At 37.6% G+C, this 19,782-nt stretch overlaps 1 protein-coding gene across 1 annotated transcript; it reads left to right on the top strand.

The window, feature by feature from the left end:
* Positions 1 to 128: 128 nt before the first annotated feature.
* Positions 129 to 14,784, top strand: ercc3 (ERCC excision repair 3, TFIIH core complex helicase subunit). The gene is made up of 15 exons (XM_039689452.2): positions 129 to 292; positions 919 to 1,121; positions 1,214 to 1,450; positions 1,558 to 1,607; positions 2,462 to 2,597; positions 3,866 to 4,033; positions 4,320 to 4,524; positions 5,917 to 6,231; positions 6,358 to 6,542; positions 8,303 to 8,505; positions 10,420 to 10,516; positions 12,682 to 12,799; positions 13,614 to 13,732; positions 13,826 to 13,975; positions 14,510 to 14,784. The coding sequence occupies exons 1-15, from the start codon at positions 265 to 267 to the stop codon at positions 14,645 to 14,647; spliced, it is 2,352 nt and encodes a 783-aa protein (XP_039545386.2). The 5' UTR covers positions 129 to 264; the 3' UTR covers positions 14,648 to 14,784.
* The last annotated feature ends 4,998 nt before the right edge of the window (positions 14,785 to 19,782 follow it).

Genomic DNA, 19,782 nt, shown 5'->3' with positions numbered 1-19,782 from the left:
TATTTCACTGCATTCTGAATGATATTGATATTTAAGTTGTAGTTATTTGATAGTTTGCGCATTTACACGTCCAGCCTGCAGATGGCGGTAGGTGTTCGGGGTTGGTTTACATTTCTCGATAGTGTTTTCCGTAGAGAAAGAAGAGCGTGCTGGACATGGCCGCTAGCAGTGACGCTTTAATGAATCCTCTTGCAGTTTTATTATTAAAAAGTGTTAAACCATCACTCAGTTCATTATAGGTTAGTGTTTTCTAGGGCTGACACCATGGGGAAGAAAGATAAGAGTGATCGAGGTAAGATAGACGCGATTCTTAAGAAATAAATACATTAATTTAATCAAAACAGTTTGATGGACCAATGTAAGATATGCTGTTATTGATATCTACGATGTTTAACTGAACAGTACGGTGGCATGATTGTAAAAAGATAACCATGAGCTTATTTTTGTGCATAACCCTCAACAAATGTTTAAATACATGAGTCATGACCATAGACTGTAAAAAAAATGGTCATGACATTCAAGTTCAATAGATATTACATCAGAGTGTATTTTATTTAGCAAAAATGCAGTACACTTGAACCGTATTTCATAGAGAGTATATTATTTCCGTGTATTTTTACACAAAGTTTACAGTGTAGATATTGCTTCTACACTATTAAAGGGATAGTCCACCCCAAAATGAATAGTCTGTCAACAATCAACATGTACTTACCCTCAAGTTGTTCTAAACCTGTATAAATTTATTTACTCTGTAATTACACAAAATAAGATATTTTGAAGAATGTCGGTAACGGTAACTGGAAGCAAAAAAAAATACAGTCAAATGTCCGGTTATCGACATTCTTAAAAACATATTTTGTGTTCAACAAAAGAAAGAAACTCATACAGGTTTGGAATAACTTTATTCTTTCACTTTAGATAAGAAGTCCAAGAAGCGTTATTATGATGATGAAGAAGAGGAGGAAGAAGAGGTGGTAGGCAGTGAGTCTCAGGAGGCTATTCCAGCAGCAGCCGGGAAGCAGGTGGAGGAATCCAGCACGAAACTGGATGAATACGGAGCCAAAGACTACAGACAACAGATGCTTCTCAAGAACGACCATTCTTCACGACCCCTTTGGGTGGTAAGACTAAAGATCCTTGATCGATTAGCAATTTACAACAGAAGCCACCAACATTAAGAGGGTCCCTTTATCTGTGTGTCTGACTTTTGTAGGCTCCTGATGGTCACATCTTCCTAGAGGCTTTCTCTCCCGTGTATAAATACGCCCAGGACTTCCTGGTGGCGATATCAGAGCCAGTGTGCAGACCCATTCATGCGCACGAGTACAAGCTGACGGCCTATTCTCTCTACGCCGCCGTGAGCGTCGGCCTGCAGACCTCTGACATCATTGAGTACCTGCAGAAACTCAGCAAGACCTCTGTGCCCGATGGCATAGTGCAGTTTATTAAGGTGTGTGTGAGCTGCCAGTCAAATCTGTCTGAATTTTACAATTTCAACAATTTATATATATATACACACCAAAGCCACTCATTTTCTCTCTCTTTGTTCTTCTGCAGCTGTGCACAGTAAGCTACGGTAAAGTCAAAATGGTCCTGAAACACAACAGGTCAGTTTCTTTTTTACACATTGTTCATTATGTAATTCTCACTAAAGTTAGTTATGTAGTTGAAAACTCTGTTTATTGAATATATAGCCTATTGAATGATTTGCTGTCATTTAATTGGAAAATGGGTGGCATTTTGAGCAGCTGGTAGTATGTAGTTGAGGGAAGTTGGTGAATTGTAAACCATTTTTTGACCATAAACTCTTTGGATTTACTTGAACTTGAATGAAAATTGTTAGTTTTGAGTCTTGAGATTGGATGTACTTTAATGGTGAAAAAGATAACTTTATTGTCGACTATTACTCAAAAGCTTGGGGTCGAAAATATTATTACAATTTGAAATAAGTATTTTCTATTTTAATTAGAGCTGTGAAATGATTAATCGCGATTAATCGCATCCAAAATAAAAGTTTGTGTGTTTACATAATATATGTGGGTGCACTGTGTATAAATATTTTTTATATATAAACACACACATATGCTTGTGTATATACTGTATATAGATTTATATATAATTTATATTATATATAAATATAAATATTTTATATGTAAATATTTTTTTTCTTAAATATACATATACATGCATGTATGTATATTTATTTATAAAAAAATAATTATACACAGTGCACCCACATATATTATGTAAACACAAACTTTTATTTTGGATGCGATTAATCGCTTGACAGCCCTAGTACGCACACGAGTTTGTTCTTGATGTCGTTCTAACGTTAATGAATTTGGAGTATTCTAAATGAGCAACAGCCTGCCCAAGTTAACTCGCTTGCATAAAACACACCCAAATCATGTCCGTGTATGCACAGTTAGTGAATGAGAACCTGTGTGTGTGTTGAGAACAGGTACTTTGTGGAAAGTGCGTTCCCTGATGTCATTCAGAGGCTGTTACAGGACCCTGTGATTCGGGACTGTCGTCTTCGGTCCGCTGATGGTGAGGAGACTGAGCTCATCACTGAGGTCATCTCTAGCAAATCAGCAGTGAGTATGAATGCATACACAGTCTCAATTTTGCATACAGCACAAAAACATGTTGACACAATGACACTTATGGCTCGTTTCCGCTGAGTGGTACGGTACAGTTCGGTATGGTACGCAATTATTTGCGTTTCCACTGTCAAAAGTTGTGAATGGTACCAAAAAGCCGAACCGTACCGTACCAAAAGGTGGAGCTAGACTCACTGCAGAATGTTGATTGGTTGACAGAGTCACTTGCGCGTGCTACAAGGGCATTAGAAGCGCCATTTTTTAATATACAGTTGAAATATAATACTACTGTTATTGTGTCTCAATGTAGTTTTAACAGTTTTTCAGGCGAGAATGCAGTTTTTTAAAGCTCAAATCTGTGGTTAATTTATAGATTTATGATAATTTGACTGATATCCATTCCAAGCAATCACCGGACACTCGGCGCTCGTACACCCCGCCTGGAACAGCCTTTCCTCGGCTAGTCGTTCTGATGTTTGCCGCTGACTCTGACGTCTCTGTAGTGGTTATACATGAGATATAATCCGTCTTGTATAGACCTAACAGGGGATCTTTGAGTTAGCATTTTAGCACTCCTGGTTCCCTCGCTCTGAAATCTATGGGATTTTTGAATGGGTTTTTGCTAAATCGCCTGAAATAAGGTCAGTGGGGACCAAAGCCTCTAAATATTTTCACGTTTTGATCTATGACATAGAACACACAGTTATATCCTGCTTGTGGTTTTTTAAACTTTATTGTGTCTGCTCTGCTTGTGCTTTTAAATTGTGTTTTTTATATAGGCTTCAAAATGTATACATTTTGCATTAACTTGTAAAGATTATCTTGATAGACAAAACGTGTAAGGGTCACAACCCTTTGTTAAACACAGATCTTGTTTTTTGCGATTTTCCAAAAGTCTATGGGGAAAATGTATAGCTTTTCGATGGAGGGAACCCATGTGCCGCTAGCTTCCGAGTTGTCCTACAAAGTGATGTCATCACTTCAGCACTCTATTGAGAAACGCCTAATGCCAGAGCTTGTTTCTTGTGACAAACATGCCGAAAAGCAAGAACAAGTACTGCTGTCTGTCATCCAATGTTGTTTACTATATCGCTTTCTTCGCGCGAAAGTGGCGTCGATCGCTTCTTTCCGGCAAACACCACGCCTATCAAGTAAGGGTTCTGTTGGGGGTACCGTACCGTACCACTCAGTGGAAATGAGCCATTATACTGAAGCAGAAGGCTCATTTTCGGGACCAAAATCTGTTGTGTCGTCCTGTCCAGATCTCAAAGTCTCAGCAGGACAATGGTGGTCCATCCACATCTCAGCCTGCAGATGAGCAGCGCTCAGGAACTCAGGTGCCAGAGGACATCTTCAGTTACTACGAACAGATGGATAAAGAGGAGGAGGAGGAGGAAGAGACGCAAACAGTGTCATTTGAGATCCGTCAGGTGTGTGTCTGTGCTTGAATGAGATGTTACTTCATTGTGAATTTATAGTTTGTTTACCAGTTCATCCATTGACTTTAGATATACAAAGACAGTGCACTCATATTACTATGAATGCAAATGCGCAATATAGCGGACAAAGCCCCGCCTTCGCCTTCAAATAAGTCCATCATTCACCCCTGAGTGTAAAAAATGTATTAGTAATAGCTGTCCAATCGTTAGATTAAAGCGCTCAGTTTCACGCACAATAATCTAATTCCTTCTTCCCGTTTCTGCTGAACCTTGGTAGGAAATGATTGAGGAAATTCAGAAGCGCTGCATTCAGTTGGAGTACCCCCTCCTGGCGGAATACGACTTCCGTAATGACACGGTGAACCCTGACATTAACATGGACCTGAAGCCCACCGCTGTGCTGAGACCATATCAGGAGAAGAGTCTCAGGAAGATGTTTGGGAACGGTAGAGCTCGATCTGGAGTCATCGTCCTGCCTTGCGGTAAAATGTCTCTGAACATCTGCACAGTCTTTGAATTGTTTCTTCCCAGAAGCAGGTGATGCCTAGTCCTGTACAGACTTTAGAATTTGTAATTGCAAAATTAAATGATATTATTTAGCCAGACTATTTGCTATAATTTAGTCTCTTCAGCAATTATAATAAATACGTGGATATTCAGGAGTTCTGCCTCAGCCTGGATGAATATATGTAATAATTATTAATGAAATATTCATTTTTCAGGACAATTTTACTTCAATAAAGTATTTATTTGTGATCAGTAAAAATGTATATACAAAACCGTTGAAATAAGTACTTTAAAAAATGTTGTCACGTTTAGTCTCTTCTGTTGGTTATCAGTTTCAACCATCACAGTAGAGGTGGGTGATGTACCGGGACACACAAGTAACCGGTAGAGTCTCGCGGTTGCGCTCATGTGACGTTTCTGTGCTGCATGGTCACGAAAGCTTATTATTTGCATGCGTTTTTAAAGGGATACTCCACTTTTTTTTTGGAAATAGGTTCATTTTACCTCTCCCTCAGAGTTAAACAGTTGAGTTTTACCGTTTTCGAATCCATTCAGCCGATTTTCTGATATTTAGAAGAATATCAGTAACCAGACCGTTTCTGGTCTCATTGACTTCCATATTAGGAAAAAAATATACTATGGAAGTCAATGAGACCGCAAACTGTCTGGTTACTTATATTCTTCTAAATATAAGAAAATCGGCTGAATACATTCAAAAACGGTAAACCTCAACTATTTAACTCTGGGGGAGAGGTAAAATGAGCCTATTTTCAAAAAAAGTGGAGTATCCCTTTAAGCATTGCGGATTAAAAACAAGTGATCTTAAACCGTTGAAAAGCAATTAACAGGGAAAGATTCTCATTTCAGTATATGTGCGTGCTCTCTAAAAGACGGTCGTTTGTTTGTTTGTTTTTACTCTTTTTTAATCAGTTTACCAGTCTTCAGTTAGATTAAGAGATTTTTTTTAGGCTATTATTAGTTTTTTAAATTATACTGAAAGATGATAATTGATAAGAATTATGACATTTCAATGGTATAAAAATGTTTGATATCATTACCTTTATTTAAAGCAAATATAACTATATTGTGATATATATTGTTATCATGAAATAAAAGTATCCATATTGTGAAATAAGATTTTGGTCATATTGCCCACCCCTATATCACAGTTTCCAATTCAATTGCACAATAAAATACAGTTGTCAATCTAGAAATTTTATAGTCTACTTAGTAGCATGAAAAGCTCAAAGAATTTACGATTGAGTTAGAGCAACTCGGGGTTAGAAGCTGTTTGAATGGTATTATTGAGTTAAAATAAATTGAATCTACATTGACGTCTTTTGTTGTTCTACTCTTCTTTCCCACAGGTGCTGGTAAGTCACTGGTAGGCGTCACTGCTGCCTGCACAGTGCGTAAGCGCTGCCTGGTGTTGGGAAACTCCTCTGTGTCAGTGGAACAGTGGAAGGCTCAGTTTAAGATGTGGTCCACCATTGATGACTCCCAGATCTGCCGTTTCACTTCAGACGCCAAGGACAAACCCATCGGCTGCTCAGTGGCCATCAGCACCTACTCTATGCTGGGCCACACCACCAAACGCTCATGGGAAGCTGAGAGGGTCATGGAGTGGATGAAAAGTCAAGAGTGGGGGCTCATTATTCTGGATGAGGTGCACACAATCCCAGGTAGGCTGTGTCTGGGAGTCAAGCAAGACATTTTCTTTCAACGAGGTCAGAGAAATGATTTGAAACACAAATGTAATGTAAATGAAAACCACACAGACTATTGACTCTTTTGTGCTTGTCTCGCAGCAAAGATGTTCCGTCGTGTTCTGACGATAGTCCAGGCTCATTGTAAACTGGGTCTCACTGCCACACTAGTGAGAGAGGACGATAAGATTGTCGATCTTAACTTCCTCATCGGGCCGAAGCTCTTTGAGGCAAACTGGATGGAACTACAGAACAATGGTTACATTGCTAAAGTCCAGTGTGCTGAGGTGAGCTGGTAAAATATTAATTTCTTACTAAAACCATTGTGATCCTGTAAATGAATTTAATATATCTCCCCATAATACAAAATATTAGACAAATGATCTTTTCATGTGCGTATTTCACAATGTGATATTGTTAGATTGATCTCTGAATCGTGTCAGGGGTGGGGTGGAGGACAAAAGGGTGTCTGAACTTATGTAATGAGAGGCTTTGGAGCCTGGTGCACAAAGAAAATACAATACTGTTATTCAATATTGCTTTGTAATTTTTGATCTTACTAAACAAAGCCCAGCACACTCTCTTTAGCCACATGAGCAGGAAAACACGTTTTGCACACCTTTGCATTGTTCACTGTTCTCTGAGTTCTGAACACAGTCTTCACAAAGAGGTACTTTAAATTCCCAAAACAAATCAGGCTGTTTATCACATTTTGGGTAAATCTTTTAGCATGGTTTGTTTAACTAAAAAAATAAATGTTGCAGTCAAATCAGTCAGTGAGGCAAATATATAAATTAGAAAGAAATATACAAAATTTTGACTTTCAAAAAAAGTATTTTCTTGGAAATTTCTATATTCTTTGTAAATGTTTCTTGTTACACTTTTTTATTCTAGTGAAGTTAAGCATTACTATGTAGTTTTATGCTGTGTGAAAAAGAGTGTCTGGTTAATCTAAAAAAGAAATATACCTAGATCTTATAGATCTTAACTGCAGAAAGTGTTTAGAAACGTGGATCTAATATTTAAAAAAAGTTTTATATAAAGATATATATATATATATATATATATAATGAACTCCATATATTCGATATACTTTTAAGATGTTTAATCAAATAGAAGCTTCGTGGATTGGTGATAGTGAGTTTATGGGATAAACCTTGTGAAGAGCTCATCCATGTAACTAATCAACTTTATTTTATTGGTAAACTTGAAGTAATCCTTTGTGTTCTTAAAGGGATAGTTCACTGAAATACACTTTTGGTACGTTTTAGCTTACCTCAAGGGCATCCAAGATGTAGGTGTCTTTGTTTCCGCAGTATTTTCAATTTTGATATTTTTAGGTCAAACCGTTCGTGTCTGTCAGTCATATAATGGAGGTCTATGGTCACCACCTTAAAGAGCATGCACAGAGAAGTCCAAATTTAGCATGATTTAATGACTCGTAAATGCAAGTACACATTGATATGTACATTGATGTGACACGAAACAAGGGGTCTCACACAAACCGCTCGTTTCGTGTCTTATGCCATCAGTGTGTACTTACATTGACGAGTCATTAAATCATGTTTAATTTGGACTTCTCTGTGCATGCTCTTTGAGGTGGTGGCCATAGACCAACATTATATGGCAGACAGACAAGAACGGTTTGACCCGAAAAATATCAAAATTGAAACTACTGAAAACACCTTCATCTTGGATGCCCCTGAGGTAAGCTAAAAAATACCAAAAAAAAATTTCAAAGTGAACTATCCCTTTAAAAGACATGATCACTTTTAGTGTAGACTATGAACAGGTTTAATTTTGGCTTTTATTCACATACATAGAGCACATCAAATATAGTAAACATCAGCACAAATTTGCATGAACCAGGTTTGTTCTTATCCATAATTTGAGCTTCCGTTATTTGTGCATGTGCTCCATGTATGTGCATTTGTGTCCTTTCAGAAGACTTTTTGGGTGTTATGTATTATTTTTTCGAATGGGGCTTGCCTGTGTGTGCTATAAAACCTCCATTTCCCTTGAGTGTTCACAGTCCTTGTATCTCTAGGTATGGTGTCCCATGTCTCCCGAGTTTTATCGTGAATATGTGGCCATAAAGACGAAGAAGAGAATTCTGTTCTACACCATGAATCCCAACAAGTTCCGTGCATGTCAGTTCCTGATCCGTTTCCACGAGCGGAGAAACGACAAGATCATCGTCTTTGCCGACAACGTCTTTGCTCTGAAAGAATACGCCATCCGTCTGAACAAGTAATGCCTTATTTTATTTGTACACAGTCACACATTCGTGCATACACCAGCGCTTTTACCCCAACATTGTGCTTGCAAATTCTTCTTTTTTTTTTTTTTTTTTTTACAAACTTTGTTGTAGAGCTCAACTTTTTCAATTGGCCTGTTATATTAATATGTATTTACCAATTTATAGGCTTGAAACGTTTTGAGTTCTAAGCCATGATCCAAACCAACCTGCTCCATGAATCATAACATAACAAAACTTAGATTCAATTAGGGCTGGGCAATATATATACAGTTTGTATATCTTATAAACAATATAGGATGAGGCAGTACCGTTTTGATATTACGCACGCATTGAAAAATAGCTAAAAATAGCATCCATTCCAAATAAATAGAACTAGAAATATCACCCATTGACCTAGAAATCAAGACAAAAATACTAAATGTATTTAAATTAATTTATGCAATTAACTACTTGTCATTGGTTTTCCACCCCGTTCTCATCCCAAGGCGCACATGGCACCCTTTAGCATCAATATGAGACGCAGATATATATATATATATATATGGGGCAGAAGGTGCCTCCTAGTGGTCTAACACTAACACTACCGCAGACCTAAACCTACCCATACTCTGTGCGTGTTATATTGACGCTAAAGGCTGCCATGTGCTTTGGATGTCTACGCATTGGCAAAAGCGTCGTATATGACACCTTGGGATGAGAATGCGTTGGGTTTTCACACATAACACTTGCTAAATTACTGTAAAATTGCCAGATTGAAAATCTGCTGTTAATCCAAGTAACAGCTTTTTTTAGTGGTTTCTCTTTTGGTGGTGTAGTTTTTCATTGAGAATTCGGCAATTAAACATGATTTTTAATCACTCTTCTACAGAAGCATATACCATCACCTAACAACGTCAGACGTCATGCTGTTTCCATTTTGAAAAGTCTAAGTATTGCTAAATGAAATCTCTATGGAGAAAATGTATGGGGTCCTTCTTTGGGGTCTTTTGAGGACTAGTAAAAAAATTGTTCTAGAGTAAAATCAACAAAGCCACAGCTTACTAAAAGCTTGGAAAGGAACAGCTTTTACAAAAGAGATCCATACTTTCCATGAACTCAAATGTTCCAAAAAAAGGATTTTGAATGCATGTTGTAAAGCCATGATGCAAATCTGAAAAAAAAAAGAGTAAGACCAATCCTGTGTGTTTGTGTCTGGGTGCTTAGAAAGCAGCAGGAGTTCTTTTGGACTGGCCCTGGCGCAACCTGTAATCAGCTTTACTGTAATTCACTTTAACTTTGCCAAATGAATGGGCTTTTCCTTGTAAAGTGTGCAAAGTAGGCATTCTTTCAATGAAATTGAAAGGCTACTCTCTTAAATCTCTTACTCACCCGAGAGGTTTTTCGGGGACTTCGAGGGTTTGTGAGGTGAAATTTGCAAACCTTTGTTTGTTTTTATTTTAGAATTGTATAGTTTATTGTATAATACATGTGTATATACAGTGTGATTCTGCTAGAAATATGCTGTGTAGTGCTAGTGCTATTGCATTGCATAGGTCACTAATCAAATTTGAACAAATTTCTAAGCATTGCTGACACTTTGTGCACTCTTAAAAATATTTTTTTTACATTTTTTTTATTGATGACATAGATGTGTTCCACTACAAAGAGTATTTTGCGCAATGGAAAGGTTCCCTGAATATTAAATGTGCTTTATGGAACCATCAATGTCAACAAATAACAGTTTTATAATAGTGTATGAAGGGTTAAAGTGTCCTTGAAGCAAAAAAATATGTATGATTTTTTTTTCATTTATGTGTAAATGCACACATACTAGCTGCTAATTACTCTTTGACAATTATGCCATTGAAATATAAAGAGCTACCGCAAAAACGGAAGTACATGTCTCTTACACTCTCTCTTTTCAGACCGTATATTTATGGACCCACATCTCAAGGAGAACGTATGCAGATCCTTCAAAACTTTAAACACAATCCCAAAATCAATACCATCTTCATCTCTAAGGTAAACTGCTTTTCTCTGTCCATTTCCTTGTGAAACTGTGGATAAGTATTTTTCTTTTAATTTTTGAGGTGTTATTCTTAGCATCTTTTACACTAGTAAAAAAGTGTGCAACCGATGAGAATTAGTAATGCTGTTCAACTTAAACGGCTTTTAATGAAATATCAACAGCCCCTTTACACAGTCAGGTGTTGCTGTAAAGCGGAGGTCAGCAGAGGTGGCCGGCACTGTTGTGACCCTTTAATTCCTTTCAGATCTTGACATTCCACCCAGTTACAAGGAAAGCACATTTATGCAGTTTAGGTGATGTCTTAGAAACGCTAATAACTTTCTTGTGTCTAACATCATTAGTCACAATAACCTGACAAATCTCATTATTGGACAAGCTTTTCTTTTTTTTTAATCATACTTACTTCTATCATACTTACTTGAATCTGAAATATCATAAATCTAAATGTCTTAACTTGTATTTCATTGCTGAATGTTGTCAGGATTAAACCCTTGTGTCCACAAGTCATGGTAAAGTAAATCAAGCAGTGAATAACCTGTCATTTTTTGGGCGGATGCTAATGTTGGCGAAATTACACACTTCAGCTTTAATTTATATGGAAAATACCTGGCAAATACCAAGAGATCAAATATCCAACAAAATGATGGGCATTAAAAAAAAGCATTGTGGGTTAAATGAGAAACTGATTTTGGGAATGCTTGGATGCTGTCCTGACCTTCTTAACTTTACATTCTACCTTAATGCAAATGATTGGAATTGATTTAGTGGGAAAAGTGATGCACATGTGCTGATATGATTGTCCTTAAAAGTCAGGCTATTCAAATAAGATAAGAGCATCTGCATGGGAAAGGGCTGTAGGTAGGGTGTTTAAAGAAGGTACCGGTATGTAATAGACCTTATAATAGCCCCGCCCCTTTTCAGTGCTGCACTCTTTCTGTCTTCCAGTTTGTATTTCCACAACTCTTCGACAATGACGCCATAGAAATATAAAGAGCTATCGCAAAAAACGGAAGTACATTTTATAGTTGTCCTTAAAACCCTATGAATAACCAAAAGCACAATTTATGAAGTTCAAGCACAATTTATAGTTCACTTTGAAATTAATTTTTGATATGTTTTAGCTTACCTCAAGGGCATCCAAGATGTAGGTGTCTTTGTTTCCACAGTATTTTCAATTTGGATATTTTTAGGTCAAACCGTTCTAGTCTGTCATGGTGGTTTAGGGGGGTCCACGTCAAAGAGCATGCATAGAGAAGTCCAAATTAAACATGATTTAATGACTCGTAAATGTAAGTACACCTTGATGGCCTAAGACACGAAACTAGTGGTTTGTGTGAGAACACGAACGGTATTTATATTGTTCTTATCGGAATTGCATTGGAAGACGATTTAGATATATCAACAGACAACGTTGAATTTTTTTCGCAACCGCGCAAGAGATCACTTCCGGTGCTTTCCAACGCTTGCGCAGACCGAAGCGCCCGTGCCTTCAGATCACTTGGACGTGGCTGTGGTTACAAGAGGTAAAAACTATATAAATACTGTTCGTTTTCTTACACAAACCGCTCGTTTCGTGTCTTGGGCCATCAAGGTGTACTTACATTTACGAGTCGTTAAATCATGTTTAATCTGGACTTCTCTGTGCATGTTCTTTGAGGTGGACCTCCATTATATGACTGACAGACAAGAACGGTTTGACTGAAAAATATCAAAATTGAAAATACTGTGGAAACAAAGACACCTACATCATGGATGACCTTGAGGTAAGTTAAATCATACCAAAAGTTAATTTCAAAGTGAACTATCCCTTTAAGGATTTACTAGTGTTACTGAACTAACTGAAAGGCATTGAAACATGACAGTGTTTAACATTTTGAAATGCAACAACACACCAAGTTGAACTTGTGTCGCTAGCTCAAGGACCTTTCCTCATATTTGTTCCCTTTATCTGGTTTTTGACTTTGTCTAGAGACACGAATAGCTTTCGTTTTAGAATATCATGCGTGAGACGCTACAAAAGACGCGATGCACAACGATCAAACACGTCCGTCTAGCGTATTTACTTGAAAAACAATCGTAAAGAAGCGGTGGAATGGAAAATTGCGTTCTGTGTGAATGGACCCTTATTCTGTCTTCTCTTGTTCTCTTCTTCTGTCAGGTAGGAGATACTTCATTTGATCTGCCGGAGGCAAACGTGCTGATCCAGATCTCCTCTCACGGCGGTTCACGTCGTCAGGAAGCTCAGAGACTGGGCAGAGTCCTGCGAGCCAAGAAAGGTAGCAACACTTCCATCATCATGATGGGATATCTGGATAGACCATTTAGACTGTCTAGTTCTAAATTGTTAGATGTTGTAAATTATAATACATGTTTTCTAAAATCTTTTAGAATTTATAATGAAGGAATTTCAGTGAAATATTTTAGGATGAATTATTCCTTTAAAGGAGTTGATCACTTTTAAAAAAAACTTTTGCTGATAATTTACTCACCTCCATGTCATCCAAGATGTCCATGTCTTTCTTTCTTCAGTCGAAAAGAAATTAAGGTTTTTGATGAAAACATTTCAGGATTTTTCCTCCATATAATGGACTTTCTTTGGGATCCAAACAGTTCATTGAATGAACCAAATGACTCGAAAAAAGATTTGTTCATTTTGATAAACGAGTTCGAACAGGAGAGTCACGAAGGCGCATCACAGAACAGAGCAAGGAGAGCATTTGTGCTTATAAAACTTACATTTTTTATTTATTTTTTAAATGACCAATCGTTTCGCTAGATAAGACTTTATTCATCGTCTGGTGTCGTTTAAAGCCCTTTGAAGCTGCACTGAAACTCTCTTTTGGACTTTGAACCATTTGGTACCCAATGAAGTCCATTATATTGAGAATAATCCTGGAATGTTTTCATCAAAAACCTTAATTTCTTTTCAACTGAAGAAAGAAAGACATGGACATCTTGGATGACATGGGGATGAGTAAATTATCAGCAAAAGTTTTTTTTTAAAGTGATCTACTCCTTTAACCGTTTAACCAATCGTACAACAAAATATCAAACAAAAGCTGTATATAATAATTTTTTTTTTTTTAATAGGTATGGTTGCGGAGGAATACAATGCTTATTTCTACTCGCTCGTCTCTCAGGACACACAGGAAATGGCTTATTCCACCAAGAGACAGCGCTTCCTGGTGGACCAGGGTTACAGTTTCAAGGTTTCAAGGCTATATGTGAACTGCAAATTCATTGGGATTGCTAACCAAACTGGAAGTTAAATTGGGTCTTGGTCTCGTTTCGTCTCCTTTCAGGTGATCACAAAGTTGGCTGGGATGGAGGAGGAAGACTTGATGTTTTCCTCTCGTGATGAACAGCAGCAGCTCTTGCACAAGGTTCTGGCAGCATCTGATCTTGACGCAGAAGAGGAAGTGGTGATGGGAGAAGTGGGAGGAAAGCAGCAGGTATCTCCACTCGTTTTTGTTTCTTTCTGCTGCCTCATTTGTTTGCTCAGTCTGTGTCTCTGATGATCTTAATCATTTACCACAGAGATGGCAAACACTGGTCTTAATGGTTTGAATCGAGATTGCCATCTTTTAACGATTAATCATGCAGCTCTATATAGTTTGGAGAGAAAACAACTTTCTTCCTAACTGTGCCTTTTTTCCCCCTTAGCTTTAAAATGACTTAAGAGTGAGTGAAGTAAATGTTTAGGTCAGCTGAGGACAGGTTTATAGCACTGATTTACATTCAAGCGTCATAAGGATTAAGTTACACCGTGTCCTAACCTGACGCGATGCAAAGCCCGTGACAAATAATTTGTCTGTCCTCACTAAACGCAACAGTGTGTACTGTGGGTTATGTATCAATCATACCCCACAGCCAATCAGAACAGTGTTAATCTGTAAATGCGTTAAGATTCTTTGTTAACCTACTTTACGTTAACCTGCTTTATGTGCCAGTAAAGAACATTTTTATTAAGAACTGTTTTTTTGTAGTTTTCTCGCCGTATGGGAACTATGAGCTCCATGTCTGGTGCAGACGATACGGTCTACATGGAATACCAGGCGTCCCGCAGTAGCAAGACTTCGGGAATCAAGAACATCCATCCACTGTTTAAACGCTTCCGCAAGTGAACATATTCACCAACCGAATGATGCAGCGACAGCATCTGGAGGCACCAGGACCAAATAATGAACTTTGAGCAGCAGGACGGCCCGCATATTCATAAAAGACATGTTATGGCTGTTTTCTCAGACAGAGGCATTTAAAGGGTTAGTTCACCCAAAAATGAAAATTAAGTCATTAATTACTCACCCCCATGCTGTACCAACCCCGTAAGACCTTCGTTCGTCTTCGGAACACAAATGAAGATGTTTTTGATAAAATTTGAGAGCTGTATAACTACCACATTGGCTCCTAAGGGACTGGCTCTTGACGGCCCAAAAAGTCAATGAAGAAAATGTTTAAATATCCCAAGTGACTACCGTGGCTCAACTATATGTTTATCAAGTGACGCGAATACTTTTTGTGCGAAAAAACAAACAAAAATAACGAGTTTATTCGACTATTTCTTTTCTTCCTTGTAGGCCAGAACGAGACTTCCTTATAGATTTCCACGACGCATGCGCGAGAATTGCGATCTGAAGTAGTGTAAGCTGGTGTACGCAGATCGCAAATCTCGCGCATGCGTCGTGGAAATCTAAGGAAGTCTCGTTCTGGCCTACAAGGAAGAAAAGAAATCTTTGAATAAACTCGTTATTTTTGTTTGTTTTTTCGCACAAAAAGTATTCGCGTCGCTTGATAAACATATAGTTGAGCCACGGTAGTCACTTGGGATATTTAAACATTTTCTTCATTGACTTTCTGGGCCGTCAAGAGGCAGTCCCTTAGGAGCCAATGTGGTAGTTATACAGCTCTCAAATTTAATCAAAAATATCTTCATTTGTGTTCCGAAGACGAACGAAGGTCTTACGGGGTTGGTACAGCATGGGGGTGAGTAATTAATGACTTAATTTTCATTTTTGGGTGAACTAACCCTTTAAAGACTAAGAAAAAAGAAAAACTCCTGTTGTTTCAGAAAGATTCATGAATCTAATTTCTGTAGTATTACAAACAGGATGTTTGTAAATATACTGTGTTTTGTTTGAATTTGTTATGAGAAAAATATTTGCAAAGAAAGAATTTTGTACAGTATGTAAAAGCCAAAACAGAACCTGTTAACCTTTACAATAAAACATACTTTGGTAGCACTAATCTGGATGAGAAGCTCGCAGGCAATCGTTTATTGTCTATGAGGCAATCGGGGGGACATGAAGGCAGAAAGTCAAGATAGAAGCCCATAAATAGAGAGTCCATAAAAGCAATGGGGCAAAATACTTCAACAACGTTTTTGAGGAATTAGGTGATTCAGAGTTGTCTTTGCACTACTATTAGAAGATGTACAACTGTCAGACTGTCGTCACGCTCAGTTTGAGCCTGCGCAGTCGCTCAGACATCAGACAGGAAGTGCAATAATCGGGATTCAGTATTCTCCGTTGAAATCAATGGGGTCGCTGAGTCCATTTCTTTTACTGTCTATGGTTAAACCCCGCGAAGGTCCATCAAGACTGAAGATCGTGTAATGACGTAGGGCTAGTTCATTGGTCGCACCTCAGAGGCGCCCACACCATTGGATGTGCAGTTGCCGCAGCACAGCCAATGAGTGAGCCAGATGCTCAATGTTTTAGCTGTGCAGCTGCAAAGCGTTTTACATAAGCTTCAGTAAATCAAGGAAAAGGAGTTTCCCTGCACGTTCACTATACAAAATTCACTGGAGGAAAAAGTTCACGTGGCCGTCGACAGATTTGGATGTCACTCAAAAGGCTCTTTCACGGTGGCTTCAGTCGACTTTAGTGAGGCACGGTGGTTTATGGGAGGAGTATTTCCTTTGCTCGGAAATGAAATTATGTACACAGGCTTGTACCCTTGACTTTTTTTGGATTTTCTCATCGTTTTGTCACTTTAAATGATATTTTGTTTGCTTATGAGTTCAGCCGTAGCTGGTTATCCTCAGACATGCTCTACTTTTCAGATATGGATTTTTACAAAATGTCAATGGGAGAAATGAATGGGAAATTTACTTCCGGCACCAACGCTCTCTCGAGCTGTGGGCGGGACTGTGATGCTCTTTAGCCAGAAATTCTTTGTTCTGTGGATCCCAAAATATATTTTGAACAATGCTGGTAAATTAGTTTTGGCTGCCATTGACTTGTGAACTCCAAAACAACAACAACAACAACACAAAGACATTGCTAAAAATGTATTTATTTTTATATCCCAGCGAAGCAAAAAAAAAAAAAAAACATTTTCGGAATGGTACGAATAAATTGTTAATATATATATATATATTTTTTTGGGTGGGGGGTGGGGGACTATTCCATTGACATTAATCAAGATTAATAAATGCTTCAAGGCTGCTCTTCATTGTTAACTCACATAGCCTAAGCCTAGCCATAGGCCTACAGGCTACAGCCATATTGTAAAGTGTCGATTAACTGTATGTCTAGTGAATTATTTCACAATGAGCTTTGTTGATGCCTGTCCTCCGTAATCTCCTTCCCACTGGGTTGTTTATCCACAAGTCAGCACAGATTTGTCCCCATGTAACTTCATGTGATTTGCTGGATCATAATTCCACACCAGAAAGACTCCAGAATCCCCATTCATCTTAAAACTTGAGTCTGTAATCTTATTATAGATGGATATTAAACAAGCTGGATATTCTCCAGTGTGCAAAGTATAAGGCAGGAATGGGTTTTACATTTATGTATTTAGAGTTACAGGCCTATGTGTGTTCTTCAGAATTTAAATCAATTATTTCATTGTGTTTACCATTTGAGCTACATGAACATATTATCATCATTTTTTAAATGAATGTTTTTGCCTTGCAAATCTACGGTGATTCATTATATATGAAATATGAAACATTGCATGGCTACTAATGCCATCCCGCCAGTAGATGTTTCAGGTTCAGTCCTTGTGGTTTGAAATGAATGTGTTGAGTTGGAGGATATGGTTGTTGAAAAAAACATTTATTTGTTCAACAACTATAGTCTACTCAACACATTCATTTAAAAACTCATGCCCAGACGCATGAGTAGTTGGCATGCTGGCAGTGGAACATTTCTTGGATGCCATTTAGCACATGTTGAGAGACTACATGAATTATTTGTAAGCTACTAATAGGCTTTGTCATCGTTATTTGGTAACTGCGAAAAAAGGTAACACTTTACAACAATGTCTCATCTATATATATTAATTATTAATATTTGTTAATGCTAGTTAATAAAAATACTGTTCGTGTTAGTTCACAGAGCATTAACTAATGTAAACAAATACAACTTTTGGTTTTAAAAATGCATTTGCTAATGTTGAAATTATTAACAACTATGCTGACCTAGAAAGGAAAAAGGTTAAGCACTCAAAATATAAATTTTCTGTGATATATTAGGCTACATTTTATTAATTTCTTTATCTTTAATAAAAAAAGGTTAATATCCATGATTTTTTTCTATAATCCACATATATGTACAATATGAAAATGAAAATTCTTCTCTGTCTGAAATTCACTTGTTAAAACCTCGTCCATTTGAGCTTGATTGTGGTCAAATTGGAATATTATAATGACACATGATGCAGGTGTCACAATGTCAGCTTTGACGATATGTTTAATTATGCCTAAAACAGTGTTTTTCCAATGTCCTGAAAAGTAGTGTTTTTGGAAATACGAGGTTTCTTGCCCACAGCGATGAAATCTTTTGCTCTGTTTTCCAGGTGTGCAGAGCTTGTTGCATCATACTCCAAAATAAAGCCTCTTTATTAAGAAGTACACGTTTTGCCTACACATGACCAGCCTGGTTAGGACTGTCAACTATTTGTTTAGCATCACTCCAGACTGTTTGAACAATGAGAGTAAAGTTCACACTTCTCAGACAGTCTTTCAGTGTGATGCAGTACTTCAAGTTGAGTTTTCTAATTCCTTTATAATAGTTATATAGAATTATGAGCTCTCATTATTTTAGAGATTAGCTTTAACATAAAAAAAATACTTTTGCTGTGTCCGAAATCTCCACTCAAACCCCTACTCCCTACCCCCTATTTGGGGTAGGGAGTAGTAGAGCACTATAGTGAGCTCACCAGCATAATAGAAACACCACTTTCTGACACTAAACCCTGCGTCCCAATTCGCATACTATCCGTCCTAAATAGTATTCGAAAATAGAATTACTACGATTTGGGACGTAGTAATTCTATTTTCGAATACTATTTAGGACGGATAGTCCTAAAATGTTGTCCTAAAATGATATGTTGAAATGAGTGTTTCAAAGATACCCGGATGGTTTACTTTTTCCGGTCAGAATCCGAAGTGTAGATGCACACTCTAACGGCTGATATTGCCCACAAACCATTGCGCGTTGGACGAGGATTCGGTTAGAACTACAAACACGAGTAAAAAGTGTTAAAAAACTACAGACACGTAGTCGATACGGAGGATGCGCGAGTCCCCGCGGTTGTGTAGAGAGGTTTAGATAAAGATCTTTGAGTGATTAATTATCAGTATCTAAACTGACGCAAATGAATTTATTCAATGTTGTCCACATTATATTGCATTTTCAGCAGCTTTGTGAACTTTTGTAAAGACACGTTTAGCCATTACATTTTAAATGCATCATTATATTCAAATTGCAAACACGAGGAGAGCATGAAAGACCCACAACTGGCAGATGAACGTGGTCTCCGAAACGGTAGGAAATAAAATTAGATAGAATGATGGATTTTAACTGTGACAAGATGATTGACAGGGCAGTTTATGGTGACAGGATGCACGCAGCACGACAGAGCTGTCCGTTAAAGATGACGTGATAGTATGTCCCAAAGCTTGCCTACTCTTTTGCTACACACTCAAAAGTATGTACTTTTTCCTCACAAAAAGAGTACATACTTTTAGGGCATAGTATAAGTAAGCGAATTGGGACGCAACAATTGTCATGCTCTGAAAATGTAAACCTTTTGAGCACAGTATATCAGAACAGCCCACTTTACCTACATTCACCTGGTTTGCATTATTTTCACTGCAGGAGCTAATATGTCATTATATAGAAGATATTATGTTGGTATTAAAATAAAATAATTGTAAAAGATTTGAATTTGAGTAAAATAGAGGCTCTTATCCCCAAATGGCTCAAACAACACACTTTATTGCTTTACAGCCTGGACTGACATGAACTCA

Source organism: Pimephales promelas, chromosome 8, assembly GCF_988280905.1.
Source record: "Pimephales promelas chromosome 8, fPimPro1.hap1.1, whole genome shotgun sequence".
Classification (NCBI taxonomy): Eukaryota; Metazoa; Chordata; class Actinopteri; order Cypriniformes; family Leuciscidae; genus Pimephales; species Pimephales promelas.
This window is presented reverse-complemented; position numbering and strand designations above follow the sequence as displayed.